The 26,305-nt window shown below is 37.4% G+C and overlaps 2 protein-coding genes across 3 annotated transcripts; one reads left to right on the plus strand and one right to left on the minus strand.

The window, feature by feature from the left end:
- The first annotated feature begins 1,333 nt into the window (after positions 1–1,333).
- Positions 1,334–4,176, plus strand: LOC107787336 (uncharacterized). Of its 2 annotated transcripts, XR_012703012.1 has the most exons (4): positions 1,334–1,580; positions 3,045–3,201; positions 3,592–3,733; positions 3,916–4,176. XR_012703012.1 is itself a non-coding variant. In XM_016608891.2 (3 exons), the coding sequence occupies exons 1-3, from the start codon at positions 1,404–1,406 to the stop codon at positions 4,047–4,049; spliced, it is 468 nt and encodes a 155-aa protein (XP_016464377.1). In that variant the 5' UTR covers positions 1,336–1,403; the 3' UTR covers positions 4,050–4,176. The 2 variants fall into 2 exon arrangements, 1 of the variants encoding a protein (XP_016464377.1); XM_016608891.2 differs by lacking the exon at positions 3,592–3,733 and having other exon boundaries at positions 1,336–1,580.
- A 4,480-nt stretch (positions 4,177–8,656) lies between these two features.
- Positions 8,657–15,197, minus strand: LOC107787334 (serine/arginine-rich SC35-like splicing factor SCL30A). The gene is given in 9 exon segments (XM_016608890.2): positions 8,657–8,964; positions 9,060–9,240; positions 9,323–9,372; positions 9,374–9,521; positions 12,221–12,292; positions 12,514–12,580; positions 13,584–13,663; positions 14,730–14,808; positions 14,925–15,197. Coding segments are annotated over 9 exon segments (759 nt in total). The 5' UTR covers positions 15,001–15,197; the 3' UTR covers positions 8,657–8,958.
- Positions 15,198–26,305: the final 11,108 nt, after the last annotated feature.

Consider the following 26,305-nt stretch of genomic DNA (forward strand, 5'->3'; position numbering starts at 1 on the left):
AAAATTGGTTAGTTGAAAATTGACTTACCTAACGGGAGGGGTTAGGTGCCATCACGACTAGTTGAATTTTGGGTCGTGATAATCCAGTAGGTCGGCTTTCATAGTTTTTCATTAATAGATTATGTTGCTCGGCTACAAGAAGATGTGAGATAAGTTCAGAATACTTTTTGAATCCCATCTCTCAATATTGCTGCTGCATGAGCATATTCGAAGCATGAAAAGTGGTGAAAGTTTTCTCCAACATATCATGATTAGTAATATTATCACCACACAATTTCAATTGGAAAATAATTCTGAACATAGCAGAATTATACTCACTGATAGATTTAAAATCTTGTAGCCTTAGATGAGTCAAATCATAACGTGCATGTGGAAGAACGACCATCTTCAGGTGGTCATATATATCTTTGAAATTATTCCACAGTATGACTGGATCTTTAATAGTGAGATATTCCATTTTCAAGCCTTCATCAAGGTGATGACATAGGAATATCATTGCTTTGCACGATTTTGGTTTGATACTTGATTTTTGTCCTTGATGGTGTCTGCCAGACCCATCGCATCAAGATGAATTTCAACATCAAGCACCCAAGACATGTAACTTTTGCCTGATATATCCAGGGCTACAAATTCAAGTTTAGAAAGATTTGACATTATTTAGAAAAAGAAAGTTTGTACCTCTGATACTTTTAAAGTATTTGCTCGAGATGGCAGAGTCTCGTGCTGATAACGTATTATGAAATAAAGACTGTAAAGTAAAGACAAGTATAGAGAGAAACTGATATATTATTCAAACTTCAAACTTATGTACATAATGAACTGAAATCTCCTTTATTTATAGAAGAAAGGAAGTTGTTGTGTAAGCTGCTACTGCACCAGATATAGATAACTTTCTATCGAGGGTAATATTTATCCACAACGGAGTACCGAAAGGATAAGCTCATTGTACCAGATATAGATAATCTTCTATCGGGGGTGATATTTATATATAACGAAGTACCGAAAGGATTAGCTCATTGTACAAGATATAGATAATCTTTTACCGGGGGTGATATTTATCCATAACGGCGTACCGAAAAGATAAGCTTCTTCAGGAGACTTATTTCCAATAGAGTATTAAATAGATAAACATATTTACGGTGGAGTCTCGTATAGATAAATTTCTTCAGGAAGCTTATTTACAAAAGAGTATTAAATGAACATCTATAATATATTTATAACAGAGATATACTAGTAGTATTATTTTCAATAAAATTAGGACCAATTCATAAATCAAAATTTAACTCAAGGGACTAAACAGGAACTTGCTCCAACTAACGGGTCAACTGTGATATACTTTAGGATCGGCCCCGGTTCCGAGAGCTCTAGAGCTCTAGAGAGAGAGAGAGAGAGAGAGAGAGGAAATGGAGGAGAAGGGGAAAGTGGGAAGTGAGAGATGGAGCGCTGCGATCGGAAATCTATCGGAGATGGCGTCGAATCTGGATTCTCTCCAAAAGCTACTCGTGAAGAAAGCAGTGTACGTCGACGAAGACACCTTTGCCAAAGCCTCTCTCACCTCCGAACAAGCCCGTACTATTAAGGTTCTATCCCTACTCTAAATCACTCGTTCATCAGTTGAAGTTTTTTAGTTGTGACGAGTTTCCTACTATATCTGAAAAACTGAGTTTTGAACTGAGATGAGGAATTATTCAGTTCCTTTTATTGAAATTTGTTGATTTTGTTTTCTGGATGCATTCCTGTTAATAATTGTGTTTATAATTGGACTATAGGTTGATTAGTTGGAAAAGGCAATCTGTAATTGGTGAATGATCTCAAAATCAATGCGCGGAATAACACAGAATTCTTATGATGAGCTAAACTGAAAACAGAGAACATAGAGCAACTTGAGCACTAAATCAGATCACTAACTAAAAGGTTGGAGAAAGCTCAGGCATAAGATACTCTAGAGAAAATTTTATGTCTTGATTATAAACTCCCTTCACTAGTCAAATCTTGTAATGATGCGAGTTGCATTGCCTTAAGATGTGCTTTAGCTACCACAACAGAGAAGTCCCACTACTTCCCACTAAGTAGTGCGTTAATTTCAAGTTCAGACATCTCTCAAACTGTGAGCAAAGATGTTATAAAGATTCTGATGCTAAAAGGAAAACGAGCCATCTACGGCAATCTTTGGTTTAAGGTCTAAGAGGACTTCAAAAATCCTTATATCTCCATTAGTTCCAGATGAGGTCAGCAACTATCCAAGGCATCCTAGTGTCCTAAAGCAAAAACTGCAATGATGGATTTAATATAAGCGTAGATGTGGACACAAGAAGCAGCAAATTTTGGATAACTTACGCCTCCCAGTTGGATTTTAATGGATAGTTGGATAGCATCTGTAACTGTAGCTTTAATTTAGTAAATGGACAAACTAAGAGGAAGCAACAATTTCATGCAAGAACAAAGATAAGCGAGACAAACTGTAACCTAGTTAAATAGAAAAAGGCTTTTTGGGTTAAATTACCTTTCTGATTCATTAGCCCTACACGTTTTGTTGTTTCCATTTTATCTCCAGAAACTGAAAGAGAGATGCAATGAAGCTGAAGAGGAAAACCCAGAAAAGGTTATAATGGGTGAAGAAAAGGAGGAGAGGTCGATAGGCTTCATCTAATTAGATATAAAAGCCAGCACGTTAGGCACGTTAGGCACGTTAGTGTCTATACCTTCTAATAGCACATTTAAAAGAGATATGGGAGGCTTATCCATCTGGCAAAAGAAACTAGTGTCCGTAAGTATGCAATTTTTGTAGATTTTATCAGAAGAAAAATAGCAAAAGAGAGCATCAATATATATTGAGGAGAGGTAATCAGTGAGGATTGAGGCCAGCCAGCTTTATTTGACCTCGTAGAAGCTCAGGCATGGTTGATAATTGCATGAGGTTTGAAGAATCTTTTGGCTTGTCATTGGTGTAAGGGGGTGGAATCTTGTTGGGACAAGGCATAATCATTGTTGTTGTATGCTCGCTCCCACTATCTATGAAAGTAACGACTATTCTATGGCTGCAGGTTCTTGAACAAAGAGTTCAGACTTTAGAGCGAGAATTAGATAATGCTATTTCTGCTGCTGCTCATGCACGGACTGAGAAAAGACAGGCTAAGGCAGCTCAGAAGGCTGCTGAACTACGTGCACAAGAGGTTACGAGAGAGCTTGAAAATACCACAAGTATGTGGCTATGTGCTTCTGACTCTTTTAGAAATTCAGTCGTTAATTCAGAGCTCTATGATATATGTTGTTCAAATCAATTTGCTTTATGGACTTCTGCTACAGTAAATATGTGCTTGTATAAGTAGTTATTTGTAAGTTTGTAATCTCACCTACCTCAATGAAAGGAACTCAAGTACCAATTGTATTGCCTAATCATCAATCTCTTAGTCTCTGATAGTCTTTTGTTCTCTTTTTCCTTTTATTCTTTTTTAAAAATTAAAAGTTTCATTCTTTAAGAGAGGTAAAAGAATTTTGCTCTATAATTTTGTTCTATTTGGGCTACTGGCAACATCCCCTTTTTGTTTCAAATTCATTATAGGTGATTTGCTCTCTTCTTCTTTGGTGCAGATAGTTAGGGCTTAGAGGGTGGGCTTTGGAGAGCAAAAGTAATGTAGAGTCTTTTGGCGAGCACAGCGGAATTTTAAGCTGTCTAGATTAGCCAAGAGAGTTTTATCCGTCATTTTGCCATCTTAACTGTCATTTTGCTCAGGTGTCTTTACCTGTTTTCATGCTAGAGCTTAACCAAATTGGTTTGCTTCGGTTTTAAAACAAGAGTGACCATGATATTACACAATCAGTCATATGGATTGTCTTTATAAAATTGGGTCTTGTCATTTCCAGCCGTGTCCTCGCAAAATGGATTTGCACTTACATGCTACTCTGTGGTTGTAGGGGTATTTGAGCTGCACATGGAAGAGCTGCGTGCAAAGCAAGAAGAGATATCTAAGCGAGATAAGGAAATCAAACTTCTAGAGGCCATAATTCAGACACTTGGAGGCAAAGGCTCCCATTCTACCCATGAATGAGTAAGAAAATCTACAGTGACTGTAATTACTGTCATCTTGTATCATTTCTTTGTATATTAAACAAGATTTTGGTTTGTAATAGATGTACCAGGAAGTAGATGAATATTTCAGTAAATTTCTATATCCCAGTGTTGTGTTTTGCTGCTTCTTTTTTTTCTCCTCTTCCTTCGATGGTATAATAGCAGTACCACTATTGACAATGTTAGGATATCTAGTATGAATCATTAACCTGAATCTCTACCTTGTAGTAAATTGAAATGAACGTGGCTTGAAGATTGTCATTAAGGCTGTCCTAGGACCTTACTCCGTAGCTAGTTACAAAGGTCGAAAATATATGATCCAACAAGTATTTATTTCTTCAATAATCTTATATGTAAACGGCGTGTTACGAAGCTAACTCTAATAGCAATGTAGGAAAATTCAATCTTATTCAAGTTGTAGTTTCAAAGCTTTTTCTTTTTTCCTCAGCCAAACCCTATAGCTGAGTTATTGTGGCAAATAGTTAGACGAGTCATCCTTCCCCCTTAATCGAGATTTTCAGTTGCATATATTAGATAAACTTACACAAATATAAATACTCTCCTTTTAAATTTTCTGCACTTTAAAATGTGTGTGTGTCTTAAATATTTTTTTAGTTGTCGGGTACTAGAAGATTAAAATTTTGCACTTGGAGCAACGTTAGTTCTTGAATAGAAGTCCAAATTTGCCCCTAAGCTCTTCAATTTCACACAAACATATCCTTCGATAGGCTTTGGCAGCAAAAAAAACTCTCGCCCTTATTAATTCGTATTCGTTTAACTATTTTTATTCATGCTGGCCGTTTTTAACTATTTTTATTCATGCTGGTCGTTTTTAATTACCATACATTAACGTAACGAAACCCCCACATTTCTGCAATAAGTCTATAACAAGGGTGCCTAATTGATAGGACTGATGGATGAGGAATTCTTCCATGCTAACCAATCCTCGTTGAAAATTGTTAAAGCAAACTACCCTGATTGATTTTCAAATGTTCAAACACTGTCAGATTTTCACCTCATTTGGTACCAAGTACCAATAGTTTTATTTTTTGAATTCTGCCTAGGAAAGGGTTGATCATCTTCTTGAAAAAGTTTCTGAGCTTCGCCCTCTTAGCTCCTTCGATGAATCTTCTGGTAGCTCTTTTCTTGCTATGAATGCAATGATGTGAACTTTTTATACCCTCCTCAAGACCTTGTGCTAGGCCTAGCCATGGGCGAAAGCTACACCATTCTAAGGGTGGTCAACTGAACACCTTACGAGAAAATTATACAGTTTATATAGGTCAAATATTAAGTTTTAAAGGTATATAACATATATTGAGCACCTTAAATTTAAGTAACTAAAATTTGTGGCAGCTTCTTTCCTGCTATGAATACAATAATTTGAATTTAATATACCCGCTAGTGCTAGGGCAATTGCAACAATGGAGTAATTATTTCCGTCATGTATTTGACGACGTTCGCTCACCATTGTCGATCAAGCAAAGCCGCCCTTGGGTTTAAGCTAGCGTTTAGCCATAGATTCCCAAATTTGTTCTGAAAATTTTGATTTGGGTGAAGTTTGGTTTGAAGATGAAAATGTGTTTGGACATCAGTTTTCAAAATATATTTCCAAATTTATTTTGGAAAAACATGAAACATGACTTATACCCACAAGTTCTAAAAATTTATCACAAATACCCAACAATATCACTATCAATAACATTCATTATATTATCGCAAACCTTAAATAAATTTGATACAAAATTATCATTTTTATAATGAACTACATGATACACTATCAGATGACCGAGAAGACGAAGCAGCATTGTTACAAAATAATAAATTGTGGGCTCTTTTATAAAATACAAAAGTTTGGGGCAATTTTAAAAAAATATAAGTGATATTTTTGCCCAAAACCAGCTATTGAGCTGGTTTTGGGATTTGAGATTTGGGATTTTGCCAAAATGTAGGCAAAATCTATGGCGAAACATGTGTTTGCCAAATAAAATCCAAATTTATTTTGGCAAAATCTATGGCTTGCCTTGAACTTTAATAAAATAAGTGACCTAAAACTAAATTTTAATAACATGCCTTGAACTTTATATATATAGTTGGTGTCTCCTTTCTGTTTTTCGCACTTATTTACATAGTGCAGTACTCTTACAAGAAATGGAGCCTTCACAATAAACATCTGCTAGTAATATTTATTTATATTGGTAAGGGTTAATTCAAGTTAATAAAATATTAGCCATGTGTTTCAGTACATTACTTTGAATCTTATTGTAAAAATACTTATTTATTAATATGAAAATTTGAGTAGTTTAATCCATAGTTCAAAAATATTTCTATTGTTAAAATTTGAGAATTTAAAATAACTACTTAAAAACTCGGAAATGAGATTTATGACATTCTTAAAATCACATACAAGGAAATAATGTAAATATTTTATTAATATAAAAGGTCTAATAATGAATAAAATAGAGTTTTTAAATATTTATGGTAACTTTTTGACAGAGGCGTTACTGGTTAAAAAAAGCCTCACCCGAAGAAGAAACAATTAATTGTAACTTTAAAGATTAAAATAAAAACTTTAAAACTTAAAAATAAGATTTAATGCATCTTACAAAATAATAAAAATTTGTATTAATCAAAAAGACCTTGTGAACTGGTATTTACAACTTTCTTAACGTGACTATAAAAGGAGATAATGAACTTTTATTAAATTTACTGATTTCCTACCATTTTAATAACTTGATGACTTGGAAATAATGATCATAAGAAAATAGTGAGATTTTTAAAAATTAATTGCAACTTTTTAACAAAGATGATACTCCAGTTTTCTTATGGTAAATATAAGGTTTATGATGGAGAAATAAAATTAATAGCTTCTTGAGAAACTGAAGTAAAATTTTCGAAAGGAGATTGCATTCCTAACGTCATCATACAAAGAAATATTAAGGTTTTTAATGATTAATCATAATTACAATTTTATCAACACAGAACGCACTTATGAATGATGGAAAAAGAAGAAGCAATCCAATTAATCTTTCTTGAATCTAGTTATCCTAAGTGACATATTGAGCCGCTTTCCAGTTAGGTCTTTGCTGAAATTCAAATGTGTGTGCTGAGTGCTGACGTATTGGAATTCCACAACTCTTGACCCTCTATTTTCATTTATATGAAATAGTTTAACTCAGCAGTACAAAAAAGAATGAAAACTTTTGAAACTCTTGATATTAAATATACCATTATGATTATAAGACTTCTATAACTGTACTTCCAAATGATATATTCTAATATTTGTGACTATAAAAAAATTACTAGTGATAAAATAGAAATTATTCCCAAATGTAAAAGCGTGTTATTCTTTTTTAAACTAACCTACAACTAACATTACATAAATTAAAACGAAAATAGGAATCAAACTCGTATAAGAGCCTTTTTTCGAGCGAAGCTCCAATATGAATTGGGAAAAATTTACAAGTTAGAATACTTGATAAACCTCGTTATGCTTTGGTTAAATTTTAATATTTCAATTTTATAAAGTTTTTTACTAAGTTCAGCATCGGATGAAAATGATTAAAACAAAACCTTTTATCCCCATCACTCATTGTAACCGCTAAAATATCCTTATAGTTGAAGATCGTTGTCGAATTCATTTTTTTGAGTCTGAATGGCATATAAGATGGACAATAAATAGTACTGATACAAAAATATAATGATAGTTTTGCCTTTTAATTATTGGAAGTTAGAAAATGAGACTAAACATTGATTAAAGAATATGAACTGAAAGAACAGCACGCAGAATATTAAAGAACTCAAAATCAACAAATCACAACGCAATTGAACTAAAAGAACAGCACGCAGACAACTAAAGAGCTCATAATCAACAAAATCATTTTCCTCATGGTGAGAATTGCTTTCTATAAATCCATAATCAAACACCGGAAACGCTTTGAGTATCAAACACCGAAAGCGCTTTGAGTATCAAACACCGAAAGCGCTTTACGAATTTATCCTTTGTCAATTGTCATAACCGGGTTTGCCAATACGCACGTCTTTCAAAAGATTAGACTATATAACATTGTATAATTATTTCAAAAGATATAGATGTCATATCCAGTGCTTTGGGAAAGCTACTTCTTGGATGAAGCATATTTTTATAATTTAGTAAAATGATTATGACATGAGCTCCTTTTTTGGATAAGAAACGTGATATGGCTTAAAAGCTCTTGACTGGAGAAAGGCTTACCCAATACATCATATACATTTGCGCACAGAAAATCTCCAGCCAGCATCTGCTGTTCATGCATCGCAAATACATTAACTACAAACAGCATCAAAAGCTGCATTGCAACAGCCAACCATCAGCACAATCAACACATCATCTACCAATCAGCCTCATCAAATTTCACGAACTAACTATAAGCTACAATGATGGTTGACAGCCACATCATCATCATCAACTGACATCAACCTCATCATCCTTCTCTCGATCATAACTATAAAACCCACCACGAGTTTGGTTATAAAGTTAGTACATCCATAAGGAACATACATTGCCTTAATAGTAGGAAGTACAGAAGGAATATATAGAAGCAACAGTAGTATGCAAGCATATTGCCATATTGCAGAAAGTGTTTAAGAGGAATCCCTCAATATAATTTCAGCATCATGACTCATTTAAGTTCCTAACCATGGTACCATAACACTGAAAACTTAAAAGATAGCAAGCATGCACTATGTAGAGTACAGTAACATTAAACACCAGGAGACCAGTCCTACCAAAATGTCAGCTAATACTTTGCCTAGATATTGCATCACACAGTTCGCATTCTGACACAGTCAGCAGACAGCTAAAGTGGATGGACTTCATTAGCCCCCTCTCACATTATGCCAGCAGAAAATTACTCCTGAAATGTACACAAATAAAATAAAACATAAATGCTTTAGCAAGTAGATTTAGTCAGAGAGATGGGATTGATCAGATCAAAGCTTAGCTTATCACCTCATCAGCATGAGGAGAAGGGCTTCGTGAATCCATTGCTCGACCAAGAGGGGATCGGCTTCGAGGAGTTGGAGAACGTTCAATGTGACTGCGCTTCTCAGGGCTTCTTTTTTTGGGTGATAAGCTTCTACGAGGGGACTCTTTCCTGTAAGGACTGAGGCTACGCCGAGGTGGGGAGGCACTGCAATAAATTTCACGATAACTGCCTGATATAATGCAAAGACAAGACAGTACAGGTCGTACATAATACATCAAGTGAAAACCTGTCAAATGGACTCCTCCTATGGTGTTTTGTGTCACGTCCCCTGCCACGATCCTCGATCATAGTCTGGACTTAAGCTGTGGCTCCTACTTCGACGGCGATAATCCCGTTCTCTCCGCTTATACCTATCACGCTCATATCGATCAACACTTCTGCTCCTACTTCTGTATTCTCTATCTCTATAGTGATCATCACGGTATCTGTTAAAGGTGAAAACCAGCAAATTCATAAACCCAAGACCAATCACCAGGTGTACAATAAGTGAAGAAAGCTGTTGGCAATTATTAAGCCAACAATATTTCCGCAACTAAGAAACCAATCAGGAAGTAAACTACAGACAAACTTCCCGTAGTTCAGTTCCATGTGAGTTGTCTTAGCAACACTGTATTCAACTTGCATTTTGAGCTCATAAGCTCAGTCTCCAGAAAAACTATACGAGATACATTCAGCACACCTCTCGCTTCACCATATAAGCGGGTCAGACACTAGACGAGATCAGAAATGGTTTTTGCCCTTTTTCCAAGTAAATTGTGTTTTCTGAACATCATACAGTTTTCTTTTCTTCTTTTTTTTATTAAGTAAATTAGATTCAATAAAGGGCATCAAGAAGATGCAAAGAGTACAACAGTGATAGGATAATTAGCTCCATTACAAAATCCTATGCTACTATCAGGGAGCTAATAAAATCCACAAAACTATCAGCACGGTTAACAGGGGTAAGATAGCTCCAACTAAACAGATTAACTAAACACGCAGCCTTGAGGGAGTAGAGTGGAGTTGAAATGCCATCAAAACACCTTCGGTTCCTTTCTTTCCATATACGCCAAAAAATTACATCATCATACAGTTTTCTTCTTTACTATAAGCATGTGGTATTTTATAAACATCGTATACGAAACAACAATAGCAGAGCCCAAAAGCTCTTCTCAATGAAAGATATACCATCAAATCTTAACTCTCTTTGCCTCCAACATAGAGTTTCTGAATTGCCACATGGTCCATATGACTTTACGGCATCCACTACTCCACAAACATCTCAGCTGTTTGACAATCCACACACCCTTTCCCCCATGAAAAGATGAGATCAAAGGAAGATAAAGGTAGAAACAGAGTGAGGAAAAGTGCATATGATAATCAAACAGGAGAAAAACATCTTAAAAGGTTTTACTTCAAGCTAATTTCAGAAAATAGTCGGAAATAGAATACTGCAGAGCACCACCTATATAAAATACTTGGTATGATTCAATTCCACTGTTGCAAATTTGTATTAAGACATGCAGTTATGGTCAAATGTTAATCACAAAAGAAAAGTTGTTAGTACATTACACTTTCAGGAACTCTAAAGCAGGAAGAAAGAAACAGAAGTGTCATGCAAGCGAACTCAGAATGATAGAGAACCACAATATCCTGACTTCTAGAATTTCGTAAAATCTCATACCAAGCAATACCTATCCCTCTACCACTACCTTTTTTTGTTGTGTGTGTGTGTGTGGGGGGGGGGGGGGGGGGGGTTACCTCTTCCCCTCCATTATCTCCCTTTTGCTCGTCACTGAGCTCTACAACCACCAAAGGATTGAAAACATGTGCTAAACATAGAAGCATACAACTACGAATTAGAAAGGAAACTAGAATAATAACTGAGAGCAAACAATGGTAATAACAGATAAGAGTTACTTGCTATCTAAACATGTTGGAAGCACTCGGACGACTACAGCCCAACCAGATGCATGACCATTTTCTGCAAATTCACTTTATCTAAGGTGTAATACTAACTCACATTCAGGGGTTATTTGGTATGTGGGATAAGGGATACTAATCCCGGGATTAGATGCGGGATTATTTTATTCCGCGTTTGGATGAATTTTTAAATCCAGGATTAGCAACCCCGAGATTAATTAATCCCACAATGGGGTATTATTCTATTCCAGAATGAGGGTAGTTTAATAACCCAGGAATTAATCAATCCCAGGATAAACACTAAAGTGACAAAGATGCCCTTCTCCATGGCTCTTCCCCAAAGTCTTATAAACAATCCAAAGTTAAAATTCAAAATACAAGGTTATCCCAATTTATCCAGTATACACCAAACACACGTTTATATTATACCCCATATATCCCCTTTTTAGTTCAATGAACCACACATATTCCAATAAAAATATATTCATTAAATCCCGTCATTATTTAATTCCCGTATTATAATCCCATCATTATAATCCTGGGATAACTTGTTCCCCTACCAGACGACCCCTCAATGTTACAAAGTAACTAGGCAAGGTCTAAACCTCAGCAGAATTTGAACACAAATCAACAGCTATCAAATGAAGATTGCAGAAAGGTGTGCTACTAATCCTTCCCCCAACCACTTCAATCTTTCATCTCTGAACTGAGAAACTGCATCTACATGACACTTACTTTTTCCCTCTTTCACATATTGATCATTGGATTCTACTCCATCTAATTACTACTGTTGAAGTACATCCTGGAAATCTTGCTTGCTTACGGCATTGCCGCCTTATCGAGCCCCATGTAAGTAGCTGGACATCATACGGATAGAATCGTAACCCCATTTTCTTTTATCTTTTCCTTTATACTCTTATTAATAAGGTCATTTTGTTTACTTTATACTAGCTAAAAAGCAAAGAGAAGTAGTTAGATAATATTGGCAAGGGTCATACTATGGAGTACCACTTCAACATAATATTTTTAACTGTCCTAAAAGGTCTGGCATGACAACTGAAGTCATAGAAACAGGAAAGGACTGGGTCAAAAGTAATTGGAATAGATGATCACCGTGCAAACAACAGCATCAGGTGAAACTCCAGTAACATGGCAAATATCTATATAAACGAACACACAGTAGGTTAAAGAACAGCATAGTAGGTACAGTTGGAAGGGTGACCTTCTACAAGGGCTTCTGCTTCTCGAGCTTCCTTTGATTCTTGAAACCTTCTCAATGATCCTCCCTTGCTGACTGAAACCAAACAAGGCATAAGATCAGAAGATAAGAAAAAAGCCCATAAACAAGTCATCAAGGAGCAAACATATTGAATTATCCCAGAGGAAAATTCCTTCAAGTAATACAAAAGAGAGGAAACAGAACCATGCAATTCATCAAAGGCTCCAGTTGAATATGCACAATAGAAGATTTGAAGCAAGCGTTTAATATACTTGCAAAATGATCCAGTTACTCACATTCGTTCTGCATTTGGCCCATATTTGGCAAATTGAACGGCCATTTCCCGCCCATCAACCACTCTTCCTGCCAAAAAATTCATATAGTTCACACAGTTATTACTTTTCACATGCAAAAGTAGAAAATAATCAAAGTAGACCCTACATCAACAACTGTGATATCTATCAATCATTAAGGGCACCCTATCTAACTAAAACTAGATTTGCATCCACTAACTAATTCATCCACTGTTATTGGAAACAAACAGTTTTATCGGTCTACTTGCTGAGAGGTCGATATGTGATTGATCGTCGTAGTTCCAATAAATCGGCAACCCTGACCAGGGGTTGGGGGAAAACAAGTGCACCAGAAGAAAAAAATAGCATATCCAGTCCTTCTAGCAGTCAGACAAGTGATTTGAGGTTACACATGAAATCACATTACGTCTACAATCTATAATGCAAAATGTTCTTTCAAACAATGCCACATTTACAGAGGACTGGAATGTTTAATGTGCACCTCAAAACAACTCAATGTGGTGGCCAGAGACATTGACATAATAAACTTAAAATGCAGAAATAAGTGAATCGTGTAATCTGCTATAAGAAGTAAAAAACTAGGTAGTTTCGAGTTTAAGAGAGTATTCTCAATTCATATTCACCACCAACCTTTGAATTTATATGTAAAAACCTAAGTACCTGACATGTTAAACATCGCATATAACATCAAGGATAAGTGGCAATTAGCATATAAAATGCAGTGCTTTCTGTAGGATATTATAACTGTTTTCCCTTGATTTAGTCAAACTGCCATCATGCTTGACAGTTTTCTATCTTCTCACCATCGCAACATTTTTCCATCCGACATCCAAAACATCCCAACAAACACAGTATGCTGGCTCATAATCTAAATCATAGCCATTAATGTCAGTTTGACATAGGCTTTTTTTTCCCTCAGTTATACGACCAGCCCCATAGTAGTTAAGTAAAAAAAAAGGTCCTACAAGCTTACAACAGGATTTTCAGAACACCACACAAAAAAATTAAATGTATATGCAAAGCACAACTTCAAAAAGAATTTGGCGAAGTACCATCCAGCCTATCCACAGCCTTCTGTGCTTCATCTGCATACTTGTAACGAACAAATGCAAACCCACGTGACTCACCAGTCCTGTTACAAGAGCAAGATAAGCGTTTAGAAACAGATAAGAGTTCAGGAACCTCGCTCATCATTATTTGGCCTGCTTATAATAACAATTAACAACATATAGAAGACTCTTCAGCTGTTGCAAGGGTGGCACAAATTAGATATTCAGCGACCTTCTATCAAATGGAATACTATCCCGGCTGCAATTTGGTGGTGCATCTGGAAAGAGAGAAATGATAGGTTGTTTGATAGTAGGAAGAACAGGGTCATTAATATCAAACACAACTGTATTGTTTTGCTTAAGTTTTTGGTGTAACATGGCAGATGTACATGCTTCTGACCCTTGTGCCATGATTGACTTTATTAGCACATTACACAATTCGTAATGTTGGTTCTTTTGCTTGTAACCCATCCAGCAACTTCTTCTTGCTGGTTTTATTATATATAAAATACTGCTCAAAAAAAAAAAAAATTAACATATAGAAGCACACATGTACTGAGTCGCACAGAACTTTTGAAATGCAATATGTTATTCTCATATGTTGCAATAGTTTTGCAGTGTAATTCTTATAGTCATCACGATGTGTCACAACACAAGGTAAAAATTCTTTTGGCAGATTATAAAATAACAGATTGAGAATTCAAGCTCGTTCGTAATTTAATGTCCACAGAAGAAAGGCTAAGAAAAAACAACTAGAATCATGTTTAACTTTCCCTCTTTTTTATAAGATTACACAAACAAATGGGTAAAATCATCACTAAAAAGAGCTTCAAAATCCTCTTGTTATTTTACAAAAAATTACAGTTAATTTACTCCGAATACTCAATTCCTTGAGCAAGAGGTCCTAAAAAGAGCATAATGGATAAGAGTAATTTCAAAGAACATTATATAACAAACAAATTCCAGATTAAGGCCTAATTAAATAATATTTATTTTTCTGACGAAATAACATCACAGTTAGTTATTCTGTACAAAACATAAAACTCTTTGGTTTTTCCTCCTCTAGGAAAAGAAATCTCCATCGTTTTTCTAAGGAATAAAGCCGCAAGTAAATTTAAGGGGAGGAAAGGCAAAGAGAGGTTTTAGAACCTTCTGTCTCGCGGAATGAAGATATCGACAACCTTCCCGTACTTGTCGAAAAGAGGATACAGATCATCGGCTGTGGTACCTGTTACAACAAAACAGTTAAACAATTTACAAACATAATCAGAAAAAAATCACAATGAAAAAAAAACTAGCGCGAAATCACAAGCGGAAAAAAAAAAGGAGACGAGAAAAGATTACGGAAAGTGATGTTGAGGACGAGAAGAGAGTAAGTATCGGTGATGTCCGGAGGTCCAGTTCTTCCGAAGTGCGACATTTTTCTCCGGCGTTCTCTGCGTCGCTCGCTCGAATAGGGTTTCGTAAGCCTGATGATTTCTGAGAGAGAAATATATTTTGGAGTTCAAGAACCTTCTAGTTTCACGCAAGTGCCCTTCTAGTTTCCTCGCGCGGCAAATGGACCAAAATTTTTGTTGGCATATGATGAAACCTGCCCCCTCTACTTTCCTCAACGATAATTACACCGAACTTGAATTAGTAAATATATTACATTTACACATTAAAATTGGTTTGGACCATGAAGTAGTATTTCATTGTTCCCATTAACTTATTTGAGAAGTATTTTAAGTAATAAAATTTATCACTAATTTTCACTCAAATTTTTAATTTACTTTCGAGTAAAATTAATATTCAAATATAATTTTAACTTTAAATACTCTTTTTTAACTTCAATTTTAAATAGTAGTTCAATCTTTACAAATTGGAAAGACAAGTATTATTACGTGTTTGGGTAGATGTGCTATAATTAAAAATAAACATTTGGTGTGTTTGATAAAAAAAAAAAAAGGTGTTGATAAGCACTTTTTATATTAAAGACTGAAATATCCTTAAAATTGTTAACACTATAGAGGAGTTAATTACTATAATATTTTTTAGTTATAAATTGATTTAAACATAATTTTTTTGTGGATTAATATTGACATGTTATTTTCTTGGTGTTTCTTTCTTATATTTTTATATTTCATTTGAATTTCTTATGATAATAAATTAAGATGAACATGGTAGGCTATATGTTAGGAACGGTCAATTTCATGGTACATGTGACAAATTTTCCTTTTTAGTTTTATCATTTTTATCGGAACAATTATTCAATATTTCATTTGATAATATGCCAACTCACTAGAAATAGATTGCGCGAAATAAAAAAAAATAGAAAATTTGGGAATTAGATTGTAAAGTAAAAATGTAAAGAAAACAAGCCTGAAGAATATGGAATTGAGAGAGTTTAGACGCATAGCATAAATGGAGACGCACTAAGAGAATGGTGAAGTAATGAAGGGAAAAAAAGTCGTGAGATTTTGATTTGAAGGTTATTTTGGAATTATATAAAATTATAAAGAATATTCTTAACCTTCACAAAATCTGCATACAACTTACCCTTCTCATACTCCACTTTTGTGACATTACACTTGTATATGATAAAATCGATTCATATTAAATACTCGAATAATAGAGCGACACGTGAAACCGGGGACAGACGGAAGACGAAGCAAGTAGGAACCAAGACCAAGGACAGCAACTTCGGTTGGCTCCGGACAAACCCGGTAGGGAACATTGCTAACAAGGACAAATGAATATTTGCCACCCGATGACATTCAATGAAGAATATTCCTCAGTATTAAATGCATAATCTGTTACAGAGAATTTTGGCTTGCATAGCTTGTTATTATATATTCATCAATGGCCTCCATAATTATCATTTAAGAGGGGTTTGATCCTAAAAACTTGTTCCCTAGGTATAGCTATAAATAGTGACTTCAACAGCCATTGTAAGGTAGGAAAATTCTGTCAAACTTATGCTACACATTATTCTAAGCTCAATAATACTTTATTTTTTGTCTATCAATATTATTATTGATGTCTTCGGAAGCCTTGCTCCCGGAATCAAGTTGTTTGCTGTCTTATCTTGATTTCAACTCTAAGTCTTGTATTTCATTTAATTTATTTATCATTTTGGGATCAAATTGATTCGCTTGTCTATAAACCACATTATAAATTCAGGTGTACCGTTTTACGGGCAAATATTTTGGCGTCCATCGTGGGGCTTAGACAGTTGCGTAATTGAGTTGATCCTTGCATCTAGTACTAATCTGTTTGATTCTTTGTTTCTTAGCAAAAAATCATAAAAAATGGTAGATAATGATATCAACATCGCTCACAACGTTAAGGCACAAGGAAATCCGCCTCAACATGAAGATTCGATAAGTGATACCCGCAACGAGGAGGATGTTGCCATGCTGGCCCGTGGCGGGCAATATCCACGACACATACGGGAGGCAACTCCTGATGACGCTGAAGACGAGCATGTAGCGGAAACGGTGAGAATCCTGAGAGAACAACAAAAGGCTATTATGGATTATCTTTCACGGCAAGACCATGCCATGACATAATTGAGGCAAGCATTGCGGGTGTTTCCAACAACGCGAATGGAAGAGGTCAAGTTCCTCCTGATGCTCCCGTAAACCAGACAGCGCAAAGGATCGATAACAACACCTCGAGGGGTGAGGTCGACTTCGATGGTGCCGGGAACGACATTGGATCTGGTAACAACAACGAAAATGATCCCTTTAAAACCGAGCTTATGCGGTTTATGAGGGAAATAAATGCCCGAATGGACCAAATTCCGGGCGCATCGCCAATGTGGCAATGTTGAAAGGACCAGACTCAAAGAAATATACCCAGTTGCCATTCAAACTGAGCACGGCACCGGAGTTAATCCCGAAGAGGTTCAAAATGCCAGACGTACCAAAATATGATGGGACTTCGGATCCTCAGGAGCACATCACCGCCTACACAACGGCGGTGAAAGGAAACGACTTAGATCCGCACGAGATTTAGTCAGTCCTGCTGAAAAAGGTTGGGGAAACCCTCACGAAGGGGGCCCTGACATGGTATTCACTTCTACCCGAGCACTTTGTAGATTCCTTTGAGATACTCGCGGATTCTTTCATCAAGGCCCATGCCGGGTCCAGGAACGTACAGGCTCGAAAGACCGACATATTCAGAATTTCACAAGGGAAGTCCGAATTGCTGTGAGAGTTCGTGACCAGGTTTCAGAAGAAAAGGATCTTGCTATCGGCTGTGCCAGATGAATGGGCAGCTAAGGCATTTACTAAGGGGCTGAACCTGAGGAGCTCCGACACTTTTCGGAAGCTGAAAGAAAGCCTACTCAAGTTCTAGAAAACTACATGGGCAGATATCCACAATCACTATGAATCAAAGATAAGAATAGAAGACGACCAGCTCGGTTTCTCGACATCAACCAAGGGGCGGGATAGAGAAAAGAACAAGGATAAGTCGAAGGATGATTTTGACGCAGATCGACGATCTTCTAAGGGTCAGTTTTTGCCCTACGAATGGGCTGAAGGATGCGGCAGAGGTTTTCGGTCAGCGAATAGGTTCGCTACCGATAGGAAAGCTGACCATGGTCGTAATAACATATCATTGCATGACAAAGAGATATTAGGCTCCTGGGATTCCACCTACTATAGATTGTCCGAGTATAATTTCAATGTCAGTATGGTGGAGCTGGTATCGGCAATGAGGAACATTAAGGAAGAAGGTTCCCGAGGCCGATGAGATCCGATCCCAGTCAGAGGTGGCAACGTTGCTGAAAAATAGCCATCTCAAAGAATTCCTAAGCGACCGGGCTAAAAATAACTACGACCGTAACCGGGATAACACGGAACCCTCGAAGATAGGAGAAGATTCTCCTCGACTAACGATCAACATGATTTTTGAGGGTAACGAGATTAATGGTGTAACCTTTTAGCAGCAAAGGAGACAAAGGTATCAGTGAGTCATAGCAAAAGACTCCGGGAAGTCACCGAGGACAATATCACCTTCATAGAGGAGGACGTCGATGGACTCCTACTACCGCACAATGATGCCCTGGTAATTTCTCTTAATGTTTTAGATTTTAAAAGTAAACGTGTTTTGGTGGACCCAGGAAGTTCAACCAATATCATTCAATAAAGAGTGCTGGAACAAGCCAAGCTAACCGGAAGCATCATTCCGACCACAAAGCTCCTCGTCGGGTTCAACTTAGCAAGTGTGACAACCCGAGGGGAGATTCTGCTGCCCACAAACGCCAAAGGGGTCATGAAGACTACCTTGTTTGAAGTAGTAGACAGTGACATGGGCTACAACATAATTCTTGGCAGACCATGGCTACACGAGATGAAGGTTGTGCCATCAACATATCATCAACTTCCGAAATTCCCAACTAGAGAAAGAATTGAACAAATAAGAGGAGATCAACCAGCGAAAAGTGAGATGAATGCTATCTCGATTTCTAGCAGTAAAGGAAAGGAACATGCGGCATAGCAACTACAGGAACCGATGCCCGCTTTCGAACCAAACGAAGTCGACAAAGGAGAGGAGCCATCGGAATTCTATCAGGTACCAAGGTATTTTCAGGCACTAGAAGAAACAGACGCAACCAAATCCATGGCGGAAGAACTCAAACAAGTCGCATTGTTCGAGAAGTCCCACTTAGGGACAGGATTAAACCCTGAACTCAGGTCAGGATTTATAGAATTTCTTAAAATTAATGTTGATTGTTTTGCGTGGTCGCATGCGGATATGACAGATATTCCGCTAAAGGTGGTCGTGCACAAGTTAAGCCTGGATCACAACATCCCTCTGGTAAGGCAAAAGAAGCGCCTGATTGCCAAGTCAGAAATAGGGTTGTCAAAGAAGAGGTAACTCGATTGCTTGATACTGGTTCAATCCGGGAGGTAAAGTACCCCAACTGGCTAGCTAACGTAGTAGTATTTCCAAAAAAACAATATTAAATTTCGCATGTGGGTAGATTATAAAGATCTGAATAAGGTATGCCTAAAAGATTCATTCACATTGCAAAACGTTGATCAAATGATTGATGCGACGGTCGGGAACAATTAGATGAGTTTCCTCGATGCCTATTTTGGGTACAACCAAATCAAAATGAACCCGGAGAATCAGGAAAAGACTTCGTTCATAACGAACTTTGGCGCATATTGCTATAATATGATGCCTTCCGGGCTTAAAAATGTCGGAGCCACTTATTAGAGGCTCGTGAACAAAATGTTCGAAACGAAAATAGGGAAAACGATGGAAGTTTACATAGATGCTATGCTGGCTAAGTCTTTGAACGCATGTGACCATCTAAAACACCTCTAAGAAACCTTTGACATCCTAAGAAAGCATAACATGAAGCTTACCCTGAAAATTGTGCATTCGGAGTCAGTTCCGGTAAATTTTTGGGTTTCCTTGTATCACAAAGGTGGATCGAAGTCAATCCCAATAAAATTAAAGCCATCAAGGACATTCTCGACCAGCTAACAAATGTGAAAGAAGTCCAAAGGTTAACTGGAAGACTGACCGCTTTAAGCAGGCTCATTTCTCGATTTTCAGAAAAATGCCATCATTTCTTCTCACTTATGAAGAAGAAGAACAACTTCGAATGGACTTCGAAATGCCAACAGACCCTAAAAGACGTGAAAAAGTATTTATCAAGCCTTGCGTTACTATTAAAACCGGACTGAAAGTATGTCCAGTTTTTCCCTTCGTCCAGTTTTTGTCCCGATTGGATTTTTCTGGCAAAGTTTTTAACGAGGCAGCGACGAAAATCATACTGCGAAGGAAACACCATCAGTAGAAAGAAGACCTTTTAATGACAAGGCATGGAAACAATAAAGCACTGCGGGATGGTTAGATAGTCTTTGGCTCGATAGCAAAGTTCCTAATTTGAAACAAAGCTTGCTATCGGTCCAAAAGTTATTCGACCGTCACGAGTGCTCCTTCACTACAAGCCGATGTGGTGGTTAGATAATCTTTGGCTCGGTAGCAAAGTTCCTAACAGGAAACGAAGCTTGCTATCGGACTAAAGATTATCCAACCATTCGCATTCTTCGCAAAGGAGCAAGACTTCCAGTGTTCCAATTCGCATTCTTCGCATTCAAATACTAGGGGGAATGGCACGAGAATATGACAACCTGATTGACACAGAAACCGAGACTAAGAAATTTGGGAACAAAATGTCTTATCGGGATCGGGGACTGTGCAGCCAGCCCCGTAGAAATAAGTTGTAATTAGACACAAGTAATGGCAATTTCTTTTTTCAGCAAAACCAATACTTATGTACTTTTGAATATAGAAGGAATAAAACAAAGTTCTTTTATTTTTATCTTGTTTCTTGTCCAAACGATGAATTAATTTTATCATTTGAAAGTTAATCAAGTACTTCAAATCCTAGTACCGGAATGAACAAAAGACGTCCTCTTCAAGAGCACCGTAAATATAAGAGGGCCCTCTCTTATGAAACCCTCACAGTAAAGGGTTGGTTCCGGAAGAGTATATGCTAGGAACCCAAATGCTATCGAGAAAAAATGCACCTGAAGCCTTGCATAATTCGACGCAAAAAAAGTAAACTTTGCGCAATGCTTAAACGAAAAAACACTTTTATATATCAAATATGCCAAGTATCATAAGTACAAAAATATGGAAGGAAAATGGAAAAAGAGAGCAAAAAGCTAAAGTATATCACCCCCCAGAACTCAGGGGAAGAGAAGCATTTGCACCCCCAGGAGAAGTAGGCGGATCTGCCATTGGCTCAGGATCTTGGCCTTCATCATCGTGCTTCTCAAATTCTTCCTTGTTACCCGAGGACTCGGAATCAAAACCAGAAGAGTCAGTGGCATCAGGCTGAGCCAGGAGGCGTCTTCGAGCGGTTGACTCCAACTCTCAGGATTTGGCGATTTCGGCATCAAAATCAATAATACCCACTTTGGCCTTTTCCAAGGCTTTTCTCCTCATGCTATACATAGAATGTGTTTTTTCAATAATGAGGGAATCCGCTCGGCACTGGAGTTCTGATTTAAGCCGATCAACTTCGCTCAAAAGGCCATCCCGCTCGAATCTAGCAGCTCTAATGCTAAGATCAAGATCACAGATAATGGCTATATGAACCATATTGTGTTACATGATCCACTTATACTTCTCCTCCATCTGGGTATGCATCTCCTCAGCAGCAGCAACCTCTTCAGGTTTGGAGTTCAAGGCTGTCTCCAAGTTATTCAATCTCTCAGTGGAGGCAGCCTCGCGCTCGGCAGCAGCAAGCAAAACATTTTGAACCTCAGTCCATTTAGCCTTGGATTCTTGAAACTGTACATTTAACTGGGAGCTTCTTGACCGAGGGCCATTATTTCCTGCTTACTCTGCTGCAACCGAGCCTCCAACTCACCAGCTTCAACAACTTGTGCTTCCAGCACCAGGAGGAGAGCAGTAACTTAGTCACGCTCGGTCAACAGTTGAGCCCGCTCAGACGTAAGCATTTCTTTATCAATGATCAACTTCTGAAGGCCCTCGGAAGCAAGGAAGTTGGCATGTGAAACAAAAACTCAAATCAAAAATCATGTCATAGCAAGTCAAGAGGAAACAAACAGTAAAAGGAACAAGTACCATACCATTGTTGCGTTGTGCATGGCATTGTTTATCATACACTTCCCCAAAGGAGAGTGTATTTTCTTCTTGTCTTTCTCTAAAGCTAGCGACTTTAGGTAATTGGCTAGTTCCACCGGCCAGGACAACAGATGGCACTCGGTAGATATCGATAGGGAGACACTCCTCTTCCTCTGGGGATCTACATAAGGGGAGAATAGTTGTGCCACAAATCCCCATGGTCTGTGACTGGGGAAGAGGGACATCCTCCTCTCGGGTGTCTGTGGTCGGTGGGGGTGATGTAGCAGTTGCTGGTGATAAAGTTATGACCGGCGTGAAATGAGATGAAGCTGATGTTGTTATGGGTTAAGAAGCAGCTGCGAGAAAGGCAGTGTTGGTTGTAGGTTGCTCATCAACCGAAGATAGGGGAGGCCCGGTACTCAGCCTCATAATACCGGGAGCAGTAACTGGGACTCGAAAGTGAGAATTAGCATTCTCCACTAAGTCATACTTTCCCCAGTCCTCTGTTGGGGTTATAGGCTCTTCAGGTTGAGCATTATGTTGAGCTGATGAAGGTCGTTGTCTCCTCTGTAGGGAATCCCCTTCATCACTGGCTTCCCCATTATCATCAATCACCACAGTGACTTTTTTCACCTTTTTATTTTGCCCTCGGCCGAGGAAGAACACCACCATTTTGGTTGCTTGCTCTCCGGCCGAGGACTCCGAGAGGAAGCACATCGGAAGCAGATCCGATGGCGCCTGTTCGGGTGAAGGCCTCTTTCAGCAACCTCGCAGCCTCTGCGGGATTAGCCAAAACATCCTCATCAAGGATGGTAACAGAGTCTTGTGTAAGACCTGAATTCAATAAAAAAAGAAGTTAACCAATTTTCTTATACAAAAAAAATGAGATGATCAATTTCACGAGTCAACTTACCATGATTTTTGGTCTTCCACTTGTATTTTGGGGCCAGTTCTTTCCATCAGTGGGTCTCGGGCATGGTAATATCTAGAATCTTCTAAACCCACTGGTCCAAGCCTTCAACCCTTGGTGGTATCCACCGAGTTGCTAAAATAATGAAAAGAGAAGGATCAATATTAACACGAAACAACCTTTTTCAAAGATTAGACAGACCTTGAACTTACGTGTACGAGTCCAGGACTTACGGAAAGATGTAGTTATGCCCCGCATGATATTCCCGGTGGAAACAATAACAAACCGCTCCATCCATCCACGACCGTTGTCATCATCCATGCTTGTGAGCAAAGCATGATGGCCATGTTTGCTAAAATTTATTACTCCCCCATGGAGGGAGTAGAGATTCATCATGCGAGCCAATGTGAGCTCTTCCTCCGTCTCCTGCACAACTATCCTAGACATGCTACCATTCGCCAAACCAAAGGGTCTACATCTACCTTCTTAGGGAAGGTTACTCGCTCCACCAGTTTGGGAGCGATGATGTTCAGATCATGACAATCACAATCCTCCTTCACGAGAGGAATGTTGGAGGGACGGATGGAAGAAGGGTATACACCAACATCCCATGTACAAGAACTTGTAAAAGAAAACTTTTCTTTGAAGTCTTTGGTTGTGTTGAGTCTTCTAGGAATGATGGTGCTCACCGTAGGAGGGCCAACATCAACGAGTGTGTCTTTGTTTTTAAGAGAACCTGAGTTCTTGGAAGAAGAAACCATGATCAGCAGGAAATAAAAAGAGTTCTTTGAAGCAGAAGATTAAAGAAGAGTGAGAGCAAAAAAAAGTTAAATGAAAAGAAATTGAGAGATTTTGTAGAACTGTGAAGTGTAAAAGAAGAAGAATGAGGCGTATAAGTAAAGAAATAGGCAGCTAAAATCGTAGCCATGATTACCTCGAGAACCGGCAAAAATATTGCTTAATTGTAGGGTGGCGTGTGTCCGGGGTATTAAATGCAGAGAGACGTGCGTCTAATCAAGCGTCAGAAACTTTCCAGAAGGGATCAGAAAATTTTCCGCCAAGAAAGGAAACTTCACCAACTTCCCAATGACACAAAGCTGTGCCACCGGAAAGCAAGGGGACTATCTGTATATGATAAAATCGGTTCATATTAAATACCCGAATAATAGAGCGACACGTGAAATCGGGGACAGATGGAAGACGAAGCAAGTAGGAACCAAGACCGAGGACAGCAACTTCGGGTGGCTCCGGGCAGACCCCAAAGGGAACATTGCTAATAAGGACAAACGAATATTTGCCACCCGATGATATTCAATGAAGAATATTCTTCGGTATTAAATGTATAATCCGTTACAGAGAATTTTGGCATTTATAGCTTGACGTTATATATTCATCAATGGCCCCTATAATTGTCATTTAAGAGGGGCTTGATCTTAGGACCTTATTCTCTAGGTATAGCTACAAATAGTGACTTCAACAACCATTGTAATGTGGGAAAATTCTGACAAACGTATGCTACACATTATTCTAAGCTCAATAATACTTTATTTTCTGTCTATTAATATTCTTATTGCTATCTTCGGAAGCCTTGCTCCCGGAATCAAGATGTTTGCTGTCTTATCTCGATTTCAACGCTAAGTCTTGTATTTTATTTAATTTATTTATCATTTTAGGATCAAATTGATTTCGCTTGTCTATAAACCACGTTATAAATTCAACTGCATAATTTTACGGGTAAACAACACTATAATTATTATTGTTGTTGTTGTATAAACTTATAAGGAATATAATCGTAAAATACTTGGTCAAGCATGGGTAGATATGGAGATGAAAAACAAGCATGAAGAATGGGAATTGAAAGAGGCAGACGTTAAGATGGAGACACAGAAGGAGAATGGTGAAGTAAAGAAGGAAGAGAAAATAAACATTATGGTATTTTGAAGGTTATTTTAGAATTATATAAACTTATAAGGGATATAATAGTAAAATAATTGGTCAAATATGAATAGCTTTTAAGCAAAAACAAGTAAGTTGGGGTCGTCGAACCCAACTTGTGAATTTGACTTATTTTAAATACTTTTTAAACTTATTTAAGCACTTTTCTAACATGTCACACATTTTAAAAAGCTAGAAAGAGCTTAAAGGTTAATTTGATTCACTTAAAATCCAATCCAAACACTCTCTTTTTTTGACCACAAGAAGGTGACTTTATAAAAATGTATTTTTTATTGGAATTTGGAAAAATAGAATTTTTGACTCTAAGGGTACTCAGACTTCCCTATTTTTTAAGCAAAGATGAAGTCATGAAAGCAAGTGAAGTGGAATTGGACCACTATCTCAAATAACATTTTCTCTCCTCATGGCTTCACATGCCTCTCCCGTAAATTTACATCATTATATGATGCATACCTTCAGTGATACTTCATCAATACTCATAAACTTTCATAACCCATAATAATACGTTTCTCCATGCTACCGTTCTCCTTGATTTAATTCTCTCCCCTTTTCTTATACCCCACATGCTACTACATATAAAATTACAATGTACAACCTTCAACTTTTTCCTCGTCTTCATCTCTAAGGCCGCTAAAATGACCACTATAGGTATATAATTGCCTGCTAACTCCACCAGTACAAAATCCGATCCTTCTAACCTAACCAAATTAACTAAATCTATAATCGTCTTACCACGTCAAGAAGCTTCAAACAAATTCTCAAGTTGAACACCCATCAATTCCTATTGACTTGCCAAAGTTTGAACTGTTGGTATTATTCCTCTTTAGGCGTTATACAATAATTTGATAATGCAGAGAATAAAGAACTTCTAATTCACAATTAATTTGTGGTTAATTCTTATAGCTCTCCACAATTAATTTTTGTAACATATCTAGATTGTATGTATATGCAGAGTGGAAGAATAAAGTTACTACTTCATAATGGTTCACATTCATTCATACGGCGATTTCTTAATTTTTGTGACTTCGCTTGTGAAAAGATACAAACTTTTCAGAAGGTTTGAAGTTACTACCTTTATGACAATTTTCTTATTAAATCAAGAATAATGTTACTTAACATTAACTTTCATTTGGCTTCTTACGTTTTTCTGATGGAAGAAAATGTAGATGATTTGTCTATATAAATATCATCATTTGTAAGTTAAACTACCACCAAAAAATATTTATTCTCTCATCCTTTCAAAAGACTATTCTTC

The sequence above is a fragment of the Nicotiana tabacum genome, chromosome 19 (genome assembly GCF_000715075.1).
Source record: "Nicotiana tabacum cultivar K326 chromosome 19, ASM71507v2, whole genome shotgun sequence".
In the NCBI taxonomy this organism is placed as follows: domain Eukaryota; kingdom Viridiplantae; phylum Streptophyta; class Magnoliopsida; order Solanales; family Solanaceae; genus Nicotiana; species Nicotiana tabacum.

Bases quoted from the DNA above. Each gene is read 5' to 3' on its own strand.
- LOC107787336 (XM_016608891.2), top strand. From the start codon at position 1,404: ATGGAGGAGAAGGGGAAAGTGGGAAGTGAGAGATGGAGCGCTGCGATC. The intron at 1,581-3,044 runs GTTCTATCCCTA...CTATGGCTGCAG, and splicing joins AACAAGCCCGTACTATTAAG to GTTCTTGAACAAAGAGTTCA. The intron at 3,202-3,915 runs GTATGTGGCTAT...CTGTGGTTGTAG, and splicing joins AGAGCTTGAAAATACCACAA to GGGTATTTGAGCTGCACATG.